This window comes from Furipterus horrens, unplaced genomic scaffold (genome assembly GCF_987537825.1).
Source record: "Furipterus horrens unplaced genomic scaffold, mFurHor1.1.pri manual_scaffold_5, whole genome shotgun sequence".
Classification (NCBI taxonomy): domain Eukaryota; kingdom Metazoa; phylum Chordata; class Mammalia; order Chiroptera; family Furipteridae; genus Furipterus; species Furipterus horrens.
The window spans coordinates 182,212,664-182,229,458 of NW_028327175.1; the positions used below are offsets into that span (position 1 = coordinate 182,212,664).

The window sequence follows — 16,795 nt, forward strand, 5'->3', positions numbered from 1 at the left end:
TGAAACCCTGAGCTCCACACCAGATCTGCCAGTCAGTGGCCCCAGTTCCACTCTTGGTTATGTTTGCACTGGCAGTCTGGATGAAGAGAGACATGTTTTCTGTAATGAGGACAGCACTTGAGATAATAATTTTAAAAAATTTATTATTTTTTTAAGATTTATTTATTTATTATTTATTTCTTTTTAAAGAGAGGAGAAGGGAGGGAGGAAAGAGAGGCAGAGAAACATCAATCTGTGGTTGCTTCCCAGGTGCCCCCAGCTGGGGATCCAGCCCATAACCCAGGCATGTGCCCTGACTGGGAATCAGTCCGGCGACCCTTTGTTTGCTGGCTGGCACTCAATCCACTGAGCCATGCCAGCCAGGGAAGAATTTCTTTTTTGATCTGCTTAGCTCCTTACCTGACTCCAGAAGGTTTCTTTCTTCATATTAATCGGAAACCTAATGCTTTATGCACCTAGGGCCAGGGCAGACCCAGGTTCTTCTGAAAAGTGCCAGAGCCACATTCTGGCCTCATCATCCCTCTCCTGAAGGAAAAACAAAGATACTTGTTTTATCTGCACCTCTCTAGCCTGTAAGTACAAGGAACACAACTCTCTCCACTCCCCGAACTACCACAAAACGACAACAAAGCAAAAAAAGTTTATTCTAGAGCAGTGTGTCTATCCTGATTTCCAGACTTCTGTGGGGCAACATCCTCTTCCTCTTTGGAATTTAGGCAAAGCGAGGGCTATGCTAAAGGTGTTTGACCTGGGAATAGATACAAATGTAGCTTTGCTCCACAGCAAAAGTGCATCAGCTCTGCGCCCGCCCCCCCCCCCCCAACAAATTAGAGTAGCAGGTAGGTGCAGTATCTTCACCTGGACCTGTCCAATTGTTGGTCTACAGATGTGTCTACCACTTTGATTTTAGATTTTAGATACTGTAAGGGCAGTGTTAATCCTGAGCTGCAAAGCAGTAAAAATGCTCAAAAATGCTAGTAAAAAAAAAATGTGCAGTGTACAGAAATAAGACGAGAACAAAAATTTAAGGGAGGGAAAGGGGATTATTATTTCTTTTTTTTAAAGTATATTTTATAACCAAAAAAAAAATATATATATATATATATATATTTTATTGATTATGTTGTTACAGTAGTCCCAATTTTTTTCCCCTTTGCTCCCCTCTGCCCAATAACCCCCTTTCCTCCAGCAACCCCACCCCTCTTAGTTCAAGTCCATGGGTCGTGCATATAAGTTCTTTGGCTTCACCCTTTCCTATATTATTCTTAACTTCCCCCTGTCTATTTCATACCAACTAATTATGCTTCTTAGTCCCTGCACCATTTCCCCATTTCTCCCCCTCCCCACTCCCAGCTTAACCCTCCAAATGATCCCCATACCTATGATTCTGTTCCTATTCTGGTTTGCTTAGTTGGATTTTGTTTTTGTTTTTTAGATTCAGTTGTTGATAGTTGTGAGTTTGTTGTCATTTTAGTGTTCATAGTTTTGATCTTTCTCTTAAGTCCCTTTGACATTTTTGGCATTTCATATAATAATGGCTTGGTGATGATGAACTCCTTTAGCTTTACCTTGTCTGGAAAGCACTTTATCTGCCCTTCCATTCTAAATAATAGCTTTGCTGGATAGAGTAATCCTGGTTGCAGGTTGCCTTTCATCATATTGAATACTGCATGCCAGTCCCTTCCTGCCTGCAAAGTGTCCTCTGAGAAATCAGCTGATAATCCAATAGGCACTCCCCTGTAGGCAACTCTCTGCCTCTCTCCTGCTGCCCCCAGGACTCTGTCTTTATCTTTCACCTTTGGCATCTCAGTCATGATGCGTCCTGGTGTGGTCCCCTCTGGGCCCACCTCGCCCGGGACCCTCCGTGCTTCCTGGACCTGTATGTCCATCTCCTTTGCAAAATTTAGGAAGTTTTTCTCATTTTTTCAATTCTTGCTTCCTCATTCTGCACTGGTTGACTGTTTTTTTCTTTCTTATGTTCCAAATCATTGATTTGAACCCCGGTTTCCTTTCCTTCACCATTGGTTTTGTGTGGATTTTCCTTCATTTCACTTAGCATAGCCTTCACTTCTTTTATGCATTTGCCGTACTTAAGCATATCTGTCAAGCCTGTGAGCATCTTCATCACCAGTGTTTTGAATTCTGCATCTTTTAGGTTGTCTGTCTCCTCATCTGTGAGGTTGGCTATCTCCTCGTTGCTCAGTTCTCCCACTGGAACCTTGATTTGTTCCCCCTTTTGTGAGCGGCACAGTGACCAGTGTGATGGCTGCGGGAGCGCTAAAGGGGTTCCTGCTGCACTTCAGAGATGTTGAAGAAGAATTTCCCTAATTTTTTAAGTATAGAAGTAATACATGAGTACATTTTTGAGGTTAAAAAGTCAGGTTCCACAGGTAGAGTTCTTCATGACCATACAACCCAATATTGGGCCCCTCCCTAAGGGAACCACTTGATTCTTTGGTGTGAGTCCTTGGAACCGTCCAGGCCTTTCTTCTATTTATTCACCTTCTTCTGGGCAACTATAGAAATGTTCGGGGCTTTTCTTTTTCCCTTCTTTAATGTAAGTGAAATTGTATACCTCTCTTCCAGTTGGATTCTTTAACTTAGCTCCAGCAGCCCACCAGCCTCCTACCTCTCCTGCAGTATGTCTTAGAAGTCTTTTTACATCAATATATAAAGATATGTCTAATTCCTTTTGCTGCTGTTGGTGATTTTATAGTAAGGATAAGCCATAATTTAACCGTACTTTCAGGTTGTTTCCATTTTTCCACTGTGGCCAACAAGTGCACAGAGGCTGTGAGCATCCTTGTTCATTCCTCCTTGTGGATGTGTTTTGCTCTACAGTGGATGCTAAGAAGTAGAGTGATTAGGTCAAAGGGAATGTACCTTTTATGTCACTAGATCTGCCATGTGGCCCTCCACAGTGATTGTGCTAGTTTACATGTGTCTGGCAACTATATGGATTTTCATTGTACATTTAACTAGGCTCTTCAGGAAAAAGATGAAAGGAGTAGAAGCATGTGCTTGATTTTAAAGCTTCAAAGGATCTCCTGATATTTGGGGCTAGAGGAGGGGTGGTGAAATGTATAAGGGGACTGCAAGTTTAAAACCTCCTCAGTCACTTTGGCTGTAAGAACAAAGACACTTGGAATCTGACCTGTGTGTACATGGTGGCCCTCAGTGCCCGTTAAAGAGAATCGGAGCAGCAAGGGCAGGTTTTGCCCAGTTACAAGCCTCTGGGCAAGATTCTTACTCCCCATCCTGACAGGTGTCTAAACAGATGGAGCTGCTTTAAAAGAAAAGTGAAAGCACCTGCCAGCCTAGTAGACAAGGCTCTCCTGAAATGGTGAGCAAGGACCCGTGTTCCTTACAGAAGGGCATAGCACACAGTGGATGAATGAATAGGACTTGACTGGTGACAGCTGCAAGCGGTGGTGGGTGAGCCCCAGCTGAGCTCTGCAGTCAAGGTCACTCACTCACACCTCTGGGAGAATGAGGCTGTCCTGCTTTGGCCTTGTGTATGCAGGCACAAGCTGAGTGTCTGGGGTCCACAGTCTGTTTCTGGGGAAACCATACTGTTGCTGGTTAGTGAGCCAGTCTCGAAAGGTCTGCAGCCCCCCAAGAATCGCTTTTGGGTGAGGGTCCTTGGGGGCTTCTACCTGCCCTGCTGTGACTGTACTCCAGTGTGCTGAGTTTCTGTGCTTCTGAGGGGATTTTTCTTATATTTCACTATTTGCCTTTATGATTGTGGCTTTGAGGGAGAGGAAGGAAGCTGGAGAGTCAGAGGTTTTGAGAAAATACATAGGGAAACAATTTTGAGTCTCCTCTGACTAGCTTTCTAATCCTCGGCGATTCCTTTGATTCTAGGCAAAACCTAGAAGGAAAAATCTTTATGTTTCCTTTCGGTTTTGTAAGAACAAACGTGTCTTCTCTCGCCCCCCCCCCCTTTTTTTTAAATTTAATCAAGTGGTACAGCACATCTATTTCCCTCACATGTCTTGCAACCTCATTTAGCCAAATTAATATCAGACAGAATTAGTTGAGAGAAGCTCTCTAACCAAACATTCAAATTAACTTTTAAGTCACAAAACTGCATTTAGAACTTTAAAAAGGGGTGTGTGGGGGTGGGGGTGAATTTTTGCTTCCATCACTTGACCAGGTTGGAAACACTTTACACACTTGGCTATCATCCAGCTATGAAGAACTTTGCCTGCTAGCCATAAAAGCTCATAACACACATACAGAGAATCTTTTTCTCTCCCCCTCCCAGACATGGTTGGTTGGTTTTATTGTTATTTTTGTATTCTTAAAGAAGGGCTTCTGTTTGGGCCTCAGGAGGAGTTTGATTGGAAACCCTGCAGTGGGGCTGTTGTGCAGTTAGGCTCATAGGGTCCCCTCTCTGTGAGCATCTCGCCTGCTGTGCATGTGTTCAGAGGAGAGCAGGAGTGCCAAATTCCAGTGTTTTGTACCAGTTGAAGCCTCTAAGCTCCAGAGTGTCCCACTGGTATCCTCTCCTTGCAGCATTCAAATGTTAAAAGGGAATTACCCAGGACGTCATTATTTTTTCCTCCCATGTGATGTGCATATGTCTCAACTGCTATTAGAGTTTCTAGGGTAGGTTTTGCCTCACCACTGCTGCAAGGCTCTGAGCTGAGCTCTTAGCGTTGGCTTGGGGCTGGGGTGGGGAGTAGGGGTGGTTAGGCAGGGAAGCACTCACAGCTTTATTTGGATTCCTGGAGGGAGGAGAGTTGGTGTTACCAGGAAAAGATCTTCCCCAGTGAGACAAGGGTTGGTGGCCTCCCTTTGGTGGGTGCTGTCAGGTTGAAGATAGGGGCCTGGAGGAGGCCCTGGGACTTAAGATCCTGGAACAGTGAGGGCAGCACCCTTTGTAGTGCCTGGGGTCGCCTCCTTCCCAGAATGAGCAGTGACATCAGGCTGTGCTATGTCCTATGACCTCTTTATTTCTAGAACTGTACTGAGAAACGAATAGATTAGACACACACAGCCTCTCTCCCTTCCCCCCAGCTTGGTTTAGAGCTAAGAGAAAGCCCCTGAGCTTTAGAAATTAGAATAGGATTATGTGAGGGATCTAGTGGGGGTATGGGCAGACTCAGTGGCCCCAGTTAGGAGCATCTGAGCTGGGCAGAGGCCAACAGGACTGACTCTGAACTTTACCTCCTCCACTGCCTCAACCAGAGCTGGTTCATTAGCAAAACCTCCAGGTTGTCTTCCTCTCCCTGTGAGGTCATGAGGCTGCCTGGGCCTATGCAGACTTGTGTTTCTGCCCGCATAAGTATATTTTAGTTTGTGGGCTTTTCGTTGGCTTTAAGGGATTCTCTTCCAGTCGCAGAGGAAGCCTTCTCTGGGCCCAGCAGCACTGAGCAGCTAACCCATAGTGGCTGCAGCAGTAGCTTGGACCGTCTTAGGAACGAGGATGGAGTTAGGCAATTGTCAGATTCTCCCCATTGCATGTTGGTTTTTCATCCTGGAACTTTTTGGAGACAGGAGGGCAGGTCTTATCAGCGGTCTGTGTTACTGAGGGTATGTCAGGCACATGTGGCATTTTAGAGAAAAACTGCTAAGCCCTCCTAGGAACCAGCTCTGTCTTCATATAGGACACTTGGGTCCTGAATGTCAAAGTAATTTTTGAGTACTAAGAAGGCAAGAAAGATGGAGACATTTCTTGAGAGACTGTGATGGTTATCCCATTGTTCAGAAGTTGGACCTCTAAGTTGACAGACTCTAGTCTGTCAGCCTACTTTGGGCCACCTCCTATTTTCCTGGCCTTCCTAAAGCACCTCTTGCAGACCAGATTTGATAGGTGACACAATTCAGCTGGGTTTCCAGCCACTCTCCTCTCTCCATGGAAAGCATGTAACTTATCCCAGAACACTCAAAAGGGCTTTTGACTCCCAGCTCCCAATTTCAGCCATGAGAAAGCCACTCTTTTGGGCTCCAAAAGACAACATTTACCTGTTCGCCTCAGACCAGGCATATTAATTTTGTCCACTGGGGGGTGGGGGAGGGGTTGGCGTTGCTTTTTGAGCAATTGTGTAGAACATCACTCGGACTGTACTTTCACACGGAAAGGAGACATTCTCCAGAGTTGGGATGAATTAAGAACTCTTGAAGAATATATTTATTTCTTAGTTATTTCAAAGGCAGCACTAATTATTTTGCAAACAATAGCCATTTTCTTCTGCAACCCATTTCCTTAGATTTTGCTAACGTATTATATCTGGCACAGTCCAATTTCAAACCACCATAACTAAAGCTGGATATTTGGGACAATTTGAGGGGCCAGAGAATCTGCACCCCATACACCACCAACTTCTAAGAGTTCTTGCCAAGGAATTGTTTGTTAATTGACAAAGAGACATAGAGTAAGGAAACCTTTCTGTCAACCAAGCAAGGGCAGAACTGTACGCAGCAGTTTCTGGACTCTCTTTGCCACCCTGGAGTGGTTTTTTGCCTCCAGTGAATTTGCCCAGCGGGCAGCAACTGAGGGAGATTTCTCATGGTAGCTGGAGGCAGAGCTCAGAGAAAAGGACAATGGCCTCACCTGAAAAGGCCTGCCGTCAGACCCCAGAGGGCCCCTCTGCTGTGTGCTTTAGGTGGGGACCCCAGAGGTTTACATCGTGATCTCTTGGTTAGGATGCTTCAGGAAGCCAGAGAGGTAGGAGCTCCTCTAACCACGGGACTGAACCGCTGGGCCTCTGAATGCGGCATCATTAGCATTTGAAAACCCGCAGAAGGGGGCTGAGAGCTTCCTGGGGTGGGCACTGGGCCTGAGTGCCGACGCCCGAGGTGGCTCCACACAGAATGGGGCCGAGCATCCAGAAATAAAGACCAGACCAGACTCAAGAATGAGCCCTTTGTGGCTTTGTCCCAGGCTTGAAAACTGTGACCAAGGCTCTTTCATTGTTCAGAAAGACTTTCTTGGTCACAGCAGAGCTAATAAGTCTATGCAGAGCTAGGGAAGCAAACCCTGCCCCGGGCTGGAAGGTTGTTCACCTCCTGCTCACTAAACCTTCCTGTGGGTAGTTATGCTTTCTCCTCCCCTGCCCCCCTTTAATTCTCTAGTACATTTTGCCAGATCTTGATTACGCACACTCAGAGAGATATTTTGGTCCTAGAGCAGCAGCTGGGTCTGTCTCCCTTTCCTGCCTCAGGGTCTCCCCTCCCAGCTGCCTAAATTGCTCTCCTTCCCAAATTAAGTGTAACTTTTGGTCATTCTTCATTTAAACAGCTTAGGTTTACACAACATTTATTTTTATATATAAATGTCAGTTCTGGTTAATAAAAGGTCATGGCTTCAAATCTTTTCATCTTTTCCCTGTTTCTAGCCTAAGTCCCTTGAGGTCAGCGAGGGCTGGGGCACCCGAGGGGAGGCAACTGGCCCGGCTCTTTCTTAAACCAGGCGTGATGGTGCCACCTACTGGCACTTGCTGTTAGCTACAGGCTCTGTGGCTGGTCCTGTTCCCCGGTAAAGGGATTAGGACCTGGGTGGCAGTAGCCGTACTGTATTCCAGAACCAGTGTAATAGCACTCAGCAGTGGAGAGCACACTGAGTAGGCACACTATTTCCTGCTTACAGATGAGGAAGCATGCTCAGAAGTTGTGGTTGTACAAGTTGTCCAGGGTCACAACTGGTTAAGGGGTGGAGCAGAGGCCTAGGAGCAGTGCTTTCCCAACTGCAAAATTAACCCTGATGCCATGACTTGCCAAAGCCAGCAGGAGTTTTAGGTGGCAACTGGACAAGACATTCAATAACATGAATAGTGAGGACTCTTCTTTCATCTTTAGAACGCTGGCTCAAACCTGCTGATTTTGTCAGTTTGATGTGATGAACACTTTAAACCTTTAACCTCTCTTTAACCCTTGTTCATTTTAGTTTTTATAATGTTAGGTAAGCAACAGCATCTGTTAGAGAGTTTAAATATTTTGTTTTCATTCAATTATTTTGAAGTTATCAAATTATCTTCTACTTTATGGTAACACTGATTTTTCCCTACTTAGTGTTGTGGTAGGAAGTTTCCATTTAAAGTAAGTCTGCTTAGGTTTTAAAAAGTAAGTCAATTTTAGAAGGAAACACAGGTAGGTAATAGTACAGGTGGTACACAGATATATGCTGGGTGACTCAAAAGTTTGGGAAATGACTTGCCCTTTGCCCTTGGGCAGTCTCAAGAATCATTTCCCCATTTGCAGAAAATGAAAATGTTGGACTAGGTGACTGTTCAGGTCACATAGACCTATAATATGCTGTGGTGTCTCGGCATTGAGTCAGGCTTCTCCCAGGCTGGGCTGCAAACCCCAAAGGGGTGGTAACAAGGCTTCCAGGGCCTTGGCCTTGCTTTATACACTTTGCCTTTCCCCCAGAGGCCTCCCTTTTGCCTTCTTTATTTTTAACATCTTTATTGAAATATAATTCACATACCATGTTGTTCACAGTGTGAAACCATCACCACAATAAACCCTAGAACATTTTCATCACCCCAAAAAGCAAACTCATCCCAATCACTCCCCATTCCTTCCTGCCCATCCCTATCCTAGGTGATCACTAACCTGTCTACATAGATTTGCTTCTTCTAGAGATTTTATATAAATGGCATCACGTATGGCCTTTTGTGGCTGGCTTCTTTTAGTGTCTTGTTTTTAAGGTTCACTAAGTACAGTATCAGTACTTCATTTATTTTTATTGCCAAATAGTATTCAGTTGTGCGGTGGGTGCCTCATGTTTTATTCATTTGTTCTTAAGTTGATGGACGTTGGAGTTGTTTCCACCTTTGGGCTATGGTGAATGCTGTTGCTACGAGCATTCATGTACAAGTCTGTGTGGACACGTTTTCATTTCTCTAGGGTATATACCTAGGGGTGGAATTGCTGGGTCATATGATAATTGCACATTTAACATTTTATGGGATCACCAAACTCTTTTCCGAAGCAGCTCTACTATTTTATATTTCCATTGGCAATATATGACGGTTCCAATTTCTCCACAGCCGCACCAACACTTGCCCTTTTTTATTTTAGCCATCATCATAGGTATGAAGTGGTGGTATCTTACCGTGGTTTTGATTTGTATTTCCCTGATAGCTAATGTGTTGGGCCTACTGGCTATTTATCTTTTTTGGAGAAAGATCTTTTCATATCCTTTGCACATTTAAAATTTTATTTCTTGTCTTTTTGTTACTGAGCTTTAAGACTCCTTGTATGTTCTGGATATCTGTCAGATATGTGGTTTGCAAATATATTCTCCATTCTGAGGTTGCCTTTTCACTTTCTTTTGTAAAATAATTATGGTTAAATATACATATATCACAAAATTTACGACTTGAATCACTTCTAAGCGTACAGTTCTATGGCATTAAGTATATTCACATTGTTGTGCAACCAACATCACTATCCATATCCTGAACTTTTTTCATCTTCCCCTACTGAAACTCTATATCCATTAAACAATAATTTCCTCATTATGCTCTTCCCTCAGCCCTTGGCAATTCTTCTGTTTTCTGTCTATGAATTTGACTACTCTAGGTACACATCCAAGTCGGATCACACAGTATTTGTTTTTCTGTGACTAGCTTATTTCACATAGCATGATGTCTTCAAGGTTCATTGATTTTGTAGCATGTGTCAGAATGTTCTTCCTTTTTAAGGCTGAAAAACAAACACCACATTTTGTTTATCTAACTCTCCATTGATCGACACTCGGCCTTCTTCCCTTTTTTGGCTATTCTGAATAATGTTGCTGTGACCATGGGTGTACAAATAATGTTTGAGTCTCTGTTTTCAGATCTTTTGGTACATACCCAGAAGTAGAATTGCTAGATTATATGGTATTTCTTTATTTAACTTTAAGAAACAACCATACTATGGGCAAAAGGGTTTTGGACAGGTGAGATGTACCTGGCACACCTTCCTCCAAAGAAGCCCTTCTTTTCCCTAATGTGGGACATTGAAAAATTAATACCTGTCTTTTGTCATCTAGTGGTTACGGATTAAATGATGTCCTTTAACCCTGTTGCCCCCAGAATACAACAAGGATGCCAGCCTGTCAAACCAAGCATGCCGTTGTCCAGAGACAGCCAACCAACCTGGAGTCTGCACGATCCTTCCCCTTGTGGGAAGGCCACCCTCCCCTCCACATCCCCACTCTTATTAGGGATTTCTTGACCTACGGGTAGGTAGGACGACGACCATGTCCAGCTTGAAGCAGCTAGAGGAGCTCGAGACCTTCATCCATTGTCCTTTATAAGATTGTAAAGGGTCTTAAGTCTGAGAGGGAGGAATTGTTATTTTTTATTGTTAAAATATTTAACTAATTAATTAATTAATTTTAAAAAAAGAAGAAGAAGAATATATGAAAGGGTGAGGCGGGAGAGCTTGTATGTACGACCCATGGGCATGGACTTGGAGAGGGGATTGTTGGGGAAGGGGGGTGCTGGGCGGAGGGGAGCAAAGGGGAAAAAAAATTGGAACTATTGTAACAATATAATCAATAAAATATACTTAAAAAAAAAAAAAAAAAAAAAGAAACAACCATACTGTTTTACACAGTGATTGCATTCCCTCCAACAGTGCTCAAATGTTCCAGTTTCTCCACATTCTCACCAGCACTTACTATTTTTTGGGTTGTTTTTTTGTTTGTTTTATAATAGCCATCGTAATGGTTGTAAAGTGTATCTCATTGTGGTTTTGATTTGCATTTTTGTTCATTTTCTTGATGGTACTGTTTGCAGCACAAAAGGTTTTAATTTTAATGAAGTCCAATTAATTTGTATTGTTGCTTGTGCTTTTGGTGTCTATCTAAGAAACCATTGCCTGATCTAAGGTCAGAAGATTTACTCCTATGTTTCTTCTAAGAGTTTTATAATTTCAGCTATTACAGTTATGCCTATCATTCATTTTGAATTAATTGATGCTTATAATGTAAGGAAGTATTCCAACTTGATTCTTTTGTATGTGGATATCCAGTTGTTTCAGCACCACTTGCTAAAAAGACTATTCTTCCTAGATTGAGTTGTCTTGGCGCTCTTGTTGAAAATTAATTGGCCATAAATATGAGGGTTTATTTCTGGTCTCTGAATTCTGTTACATTGATCAGATGTTTATCCTTATGCCAGTACCACACTGTCTTGATAACTGTAGCTTTATAGCAAGTTTTGAAATTGGAAAGATTAAGTCTTTCACCTCTATTTGTCTTTTTCAAGATTGTTTTCGCTATTCTTGGCTCCTTACATTTTCACGGGAATTTTAGGCATTTCTGCAAAAAAGGCATCTGATGTTGGTTTTTTTTTTGTTTTTTTTTTATAGGGATTGAATTGAATCTGTTGATCAGGTTGGGCAGTATTGCCGTCTTCATAATATTAAGTCTTTTGACCCATGAACATTGAATAACTTTCCATTTATGTAGTTCTTCTCTAATTTTTTTCAGTAATATTTTGTAGTTTACAGAGTACAAAATTTACATTTCTTCTATTAAATTTATTCCTAAGCATTGTATTCTTTTTTATTCTACTATAAATGGAAGTTTTTAAATTTTACTTTCCAGTTGTGTATTGCTGGTGTATAGAAATACAAGTGATTTTTGTACATTGTTTTTGTACCCTGCAACTTTGCTGAACTTGTTTTCCTGATAGTTTTTTAGCGGGGTCCTTAGGACTTCTATATGTAAAATCATGTCATCTGATAATACAAATTATTTTATTTTCCAAGCAACCTAGGTTTTTATTTCTTTTTCTTTCTTTCTTTCTTTTCTTGTTGTTGTTCGTTTGTTTAATTGCCCTGGTTAGAACCTCTAACACAACATTGAATAGAAGTGGTAAGAGTGGGAATCTCTCTCTTGCTCTTGAGGAAAATAATTCAGTCTTTCACCATCAGGTATGATATTAGCTGTAGGATTTTTGTAGATGCTTTTTAACAGATTGAGGAAATCCCTATCTATTCCTAGTTTGAGTGTTTTTTATCATGAAAGGGTATTGAATTTTGCCAAATGCTTTTTCTGTGTCTGCGGGGTTTTTTAAACCTTTATTCTATTGACAGAGTGCATTTCATTGATTTTCTTATGTTACACCAATCTTGCATTTCTGGGTTAAATCCCACATGGTCATTGTGTATAACCCTTTTTGTATGTTGCTGTGTTCAGCTTGCCTATATTTTGTTGAGGATTTTTGTGATATTAATTTATGGCTTTCTTTTCTTGCAGTATCTTTGTCTGATTTTGATGTCAGGGTATTAATGACTTCATAGAATTAATTGTGAAGTGTTATTCCTTCTTTGATTTTTTTGGAATAGTTTGTGAAGAATTGGTATTAATTCTTCTCTAAGTGTTTGGTAGAGTTACTAGTGAAGCCATCTGGGCCTGGACCTTTTATTGTGGAGGAAGCTTTTAATTACTCATTCAGCCTTTTTACTTGTTGCATTGTTTCTAAGCTGTAGATAATGCAAGCTACTAATAGACATGCACTTCTGTAAAAGGAGAGGGAATCTGGGAAGAGTGGGTCCAGCAGGAATTTGGAGATTTGGAGGTTTCTAGTTGGCTCTACCTGGAGCTGTGCCTTCTCTCCCCTTTATTATTCCATGTCTCTTAGAGAAAGAAGTCTTTTTTCTCCTTCCTAAATCAGTGCTTTTGAGTTTAGGACCAATAACCTCTAGAAAAAGTGGTGTGGAACTTCATCTGACACTGGAGAAAGTTAGTGTTCATACCAAGACAAGGGAGAGTAGAAACTTTCACAGGCCTTTAGTCTGTGTGTGTGTGTGCGTGTGTTTGTGTGTGTGTGTGTGTGTTCTGTCTTGCTCCAAATATTGATAAAAAGTAAAGGGATATCAGCTGTTGAGATTCCCAGATCATATGTGATAGACCACAGTGAACTAGCATACAGCCATTTGAGGAATGATGTAGCTTTATGTGTGCTCATGTGAAATGATTCCAAAATACATGACATGTACAAAATGGCATGCTATCATATGTGTTAGAAGACAAAAAAAGAAAAGAAAGAACCTGCAGTTGCATATAGGCTGATAAAAGCAGAGTTCCTTTGGAAGGGCACCCAAGATAAGGGTCAGGGGTGGCGTAAGACTCCATACCACATGGGTGGTTTTTCCCTTGTGCTCTTGCTACTTTAAATTTTTCTTAAGTAATGGACCCGTGTGAAGTTTATTAGTAAGGCCATGAGGTGGCCACATTTGCACATTTCTGTTGGGCAGCCTGGGCACAATGTCTGTGTCCTCATGGAAACAGCCACCACACCCGACTGAAGATCTCTGCCGAGGTGCGTGAGGCCCAGTTCAGACTTGCATTTAGTTCAGGCCTCCAGTGTTCCTCCTTGAGGAACTATTCCCTAAATCTATCTACTTAGGGGAAACTGCTGACAGATCTCAAAGGCCCTGCAAGGTTAGGTGTTCTCTTTTAAGCACAGTTTCAGCAACACATAAACCCTGGTCTGTTTTTCCAAGATGAAAGGCTTTCACTGCCCTCCAGTCTCCCTGTGGACTTGGGTTCAGGTGGCCCCACAATAAAGTACTTTATTCTTCCTTGGTAGGCCCAATCTTGGCGTCCCCACCCCCTGCCTCAAACAAGTGAAGGTGCTGGGGAAGTGGAGCAGATGCCAGAAAGCTTTGGACTTGCCAGGCCAAGTGAGCATGCCCACTAGCAGCCTGTCCTTTTCCGTTGATGGCTGGCAGAATTGACCAGCAGGAGCACCTTGGGGTTGGGGTTGGGGGTGGGGGAAAAACCCATGCTCTTTGCTGTCATCTGTGAGTGTTTCCCCTCCTTCACAGGGGCTGCCATGGGAGCCTGGGGAGCCTCCCAGCCGGGGCTTCTCAGATCCCAGGTTGAGCTCTAGGTCTGGATGCAGGGCGTCAGACACCGAGGATCCTCCTGTCTCTCCCACAGAGAACACCTTCTGCAGTGGGGACCATGTGTCTTGGCACAGCCCTTTGGATAACAGTGAGTCAAGAATTCAGCACATGCTGCTGACAGAGGACCCGCAGATGCAACCCGTGCAGACACCCTTTGGGGTAGTTACCTTCCTCCAGGTGAGGCACAGGGTGGACATGGGCTTGAGCTTCCCTGTGGAGGGCAGGAGGGTTTGGGTAAGGGAATTGAAGGGAACTCCCTCTGAAGGTTTGTCAGGTCAATTCAGATAGTCTTGTTTAACCTGCTGAGATGGGAGGAGGGCGAAAGGGAAGGGGCCATTGGGTAGGAGAGAATGGTTGTAGCTGAAGCGTGGTGATGGGGTATATCTGCAAACTAGCTAAGACGCAGGCAGCTGCAGGCACAGGAGCTCTAGCAGGAGTGCAGCTTCGGGCATGCAGCCTCCCAGCTGCAGAAGGCCTCCTTGTAATCCTGGTAGGGCCTGTGTGAAGAATCAGTTGTTTCCCTTGAGATTTACTAAAAGGCTCGGTCCCTGATAAGGAAGAGAGCTTTTCTGCCAGTGGTAGGGCCCTTTGGTTGTCGTTTCTGGCATAAGGAGTCTCCAAATCTCCTGCTTACATTCCCCATGGTTCTAGACTGGGCAGGAGCCTCTCCCTGGACCTCCCCTGCTTCTATAGACATGGGCTCAGGACCCATCAAAGTTGACAGGGCCCTGATTTTCTCCTCCACAGTCTAGGGTTAGACTTTGTGTCACCAGACACCTGATCTATCACAGCAGGACAAGAATCAGGCCTCAATGCCACATCTGTGGACCCATTCTTATCCTGGCCAGGCAACTGTTTCGTCCTAAGGGAAGCATCCCGTTTTGGATGCACCAGCCCCTGAGCACAGATCCTGCCTGTAGTCCCATCACTTGAGATGACACTGACAGAGCTTGGGTGGCTGACCTCCTAGATGGGTGGGAGGAGCAGCCATTAACACACAATGGCATCTTGTCCCTGGGTCTCAGATTGTTGGCGTCTGCACTGAGGAGCTCCATGCAGCCCAGCAGTGGAATGGGCAGGGCATCCTGGAGCTGCTGCGGACAGTGCCCATGTGAGTACATCCCTTTCCTACCAGGTGGGTGCCTGGTTCCCCAGGCCTGGGGGTGGGACTCCCTCCTTCCCCCACATGTGGGTTTTCCCTACATTGCTGTTCAGGCACCGGTTTTTCACATCAGGGCTTTCTGACAACTTGCTCCCTGATGGCCCTTGACCACTAACCACTGCCTTGTGTTCTGGGGCAGCAAACAAACAGGGCAGGCTGTAGGCCCAGCCCAGACCCTCCTGCCCCCTTTCTTTGTCCACAGCGCTGGCGGCCCCTGGCTGATAACTGACATGCGGAGGGGAGAGACCATATTTGAGATCGATCCACACCTGCAAGTATGTCTTGAGTGAGGAAAACCTTTCTAGCACACTGTGCCTAGGCCTCTTCCAAATAACACTGCTTTCATCCTGGGAAAATGGAGGAGCTTTTTTTGTGAGTGAGTAGAAATACGGCGTGAATTGGAACTTGTCCCCTGAATTCTGCAGAGCGCATGAGGGAGCAGATTTCAGGACAGGAAAAGTGGTCTCAGGCACATGTATTTTTGCATTTAAAAATGATAATTTTATTGTATGCAAGTCATATATCAATAAACCGGACTTAAAAAAAATAAGATCACCAGCAACTAAATCAATGTAGTTGATATTGCTTGCCCAGTATTGACCGTCCCACTTCCCCTTCTGTAAAGAACATAACCTCTCTTTTAGGGAGCCGTCCCACTACTGCCACCACCACCCTGTAACAGAATGGGTGATATTGACCTGCACAACCCAGCTGCAGTGGGGAGCCCTGATTGGTCTAGTGATCTTAATACCCTTTTTAAATACATTTCCTTCTTGAGCAGACACCAGCTCCCTCCTTGGGTAGGTTGGTGTTTCGTGGTGTATAAAGGAAGTATTTATACATACGGGCCTGCAGTTGCCCACCCACATGGCCCAGCTATAAAGTTTCAGTGTCATCTTTGTTGTTTTAGAAGAAGCACTCTTTTTGCATGCAGGTGGATTTTGAAAGTCACATAGAGCGTAATTTCCTTTCTTATGGGCTGCTGCAAAGCAGGAGCAGCAGACAACTCATAATATGCCTGACATGTGTCTGCCTCTACCCTCCTACCCCCTGTCATCTCTTATGCCTCTGTAAAACTGGTAGGCCACAGGCAGCTGCCAGGAGTTACATTTCCTCTAGGAGGGACAAAAAGTAGCAGGGAAGAGGTAGCAGGTGGAAATGTAGCCAGCAGTTCCTGCATTCTTTACTGCAGACCTCTGAGTTCTTGGGTAGAAACCCTACTCATTTACAGACGATGCTCCTCTATTTTCCTAGTGCTTGTAACACTGAAGTTTTCAAATTGCTGCCAGGTTTCTCTGTTATCTCTACTTTAAACTTGGTTTCCTTGTAGCTTCTGCTTATGCAAGAACCAGGAACCACCAAGGGGTATGTTTCCCTAAGCCCTTGTTCTACAGCCACACTGGGATCCAGCATGGGACACTGTGGGCTGTTGTTTTGCTTCTGTCATAAGTGCCAAGTATTGAGAAAGAACATGGTCCTTTGAACTAGTAGGGTAAGCAGCCTGTCCTTTCTCTGCATGCCAAGAATGGTTCTCTTCCTAATCTTTAGGCTCCCCTGAGACCAGCCAACAGGACCAAGAGCACCTAGTGGTCTTTAAAAGCAAGCAGGCGGACCTTGGTGAGAAAGTCCAGCTTTCTTTCCTGGTGGCTCTGTGCGCCATGTGGGAACCTCTCTGTGCTCACATTTGCCAGCGGTGGTTCATTTTAGAGCTGGCTCCTATTCCTTTGCTCCAAGCTCTACCACTGGCTAGCTGTGTGCTTAAATAAGTCCTTA

The 16,795-nt window shown here is 44.0% G+C and overlaps 1 protein-coding gene across 2 annotated transcripts in view; it reads left to right on the plus strand.

Annotated features, from left to right (window-relative positions):
• The window catches only part of SUFU (SUFU negative regulator of hedgehog signaling), a 98,886-nt gene that overhangs the window by 48,990 nt on the left and 33,101 nt on the right, over positions 1-16,795 (plus strand). For both annotated transcript variants that reach the window (XM_090278509.1, XM_090278510.1), the window contains exons 4-6: positions 13,895-14,037; positions 14,886-14,971; positions 15,225-15,297. In XM_090278509.1, coding sequence (XP_090134635.1) covers positions 13,895-14,037; positions 14,886-14,971; positions 15,225-15,297 — 302 coding nt within the window. The remainder of the gene's footprint in view (positions 1-13,894; positions 14,038-14,885; positions 14,972-15,224; positions 15,298-16,795) is intronic.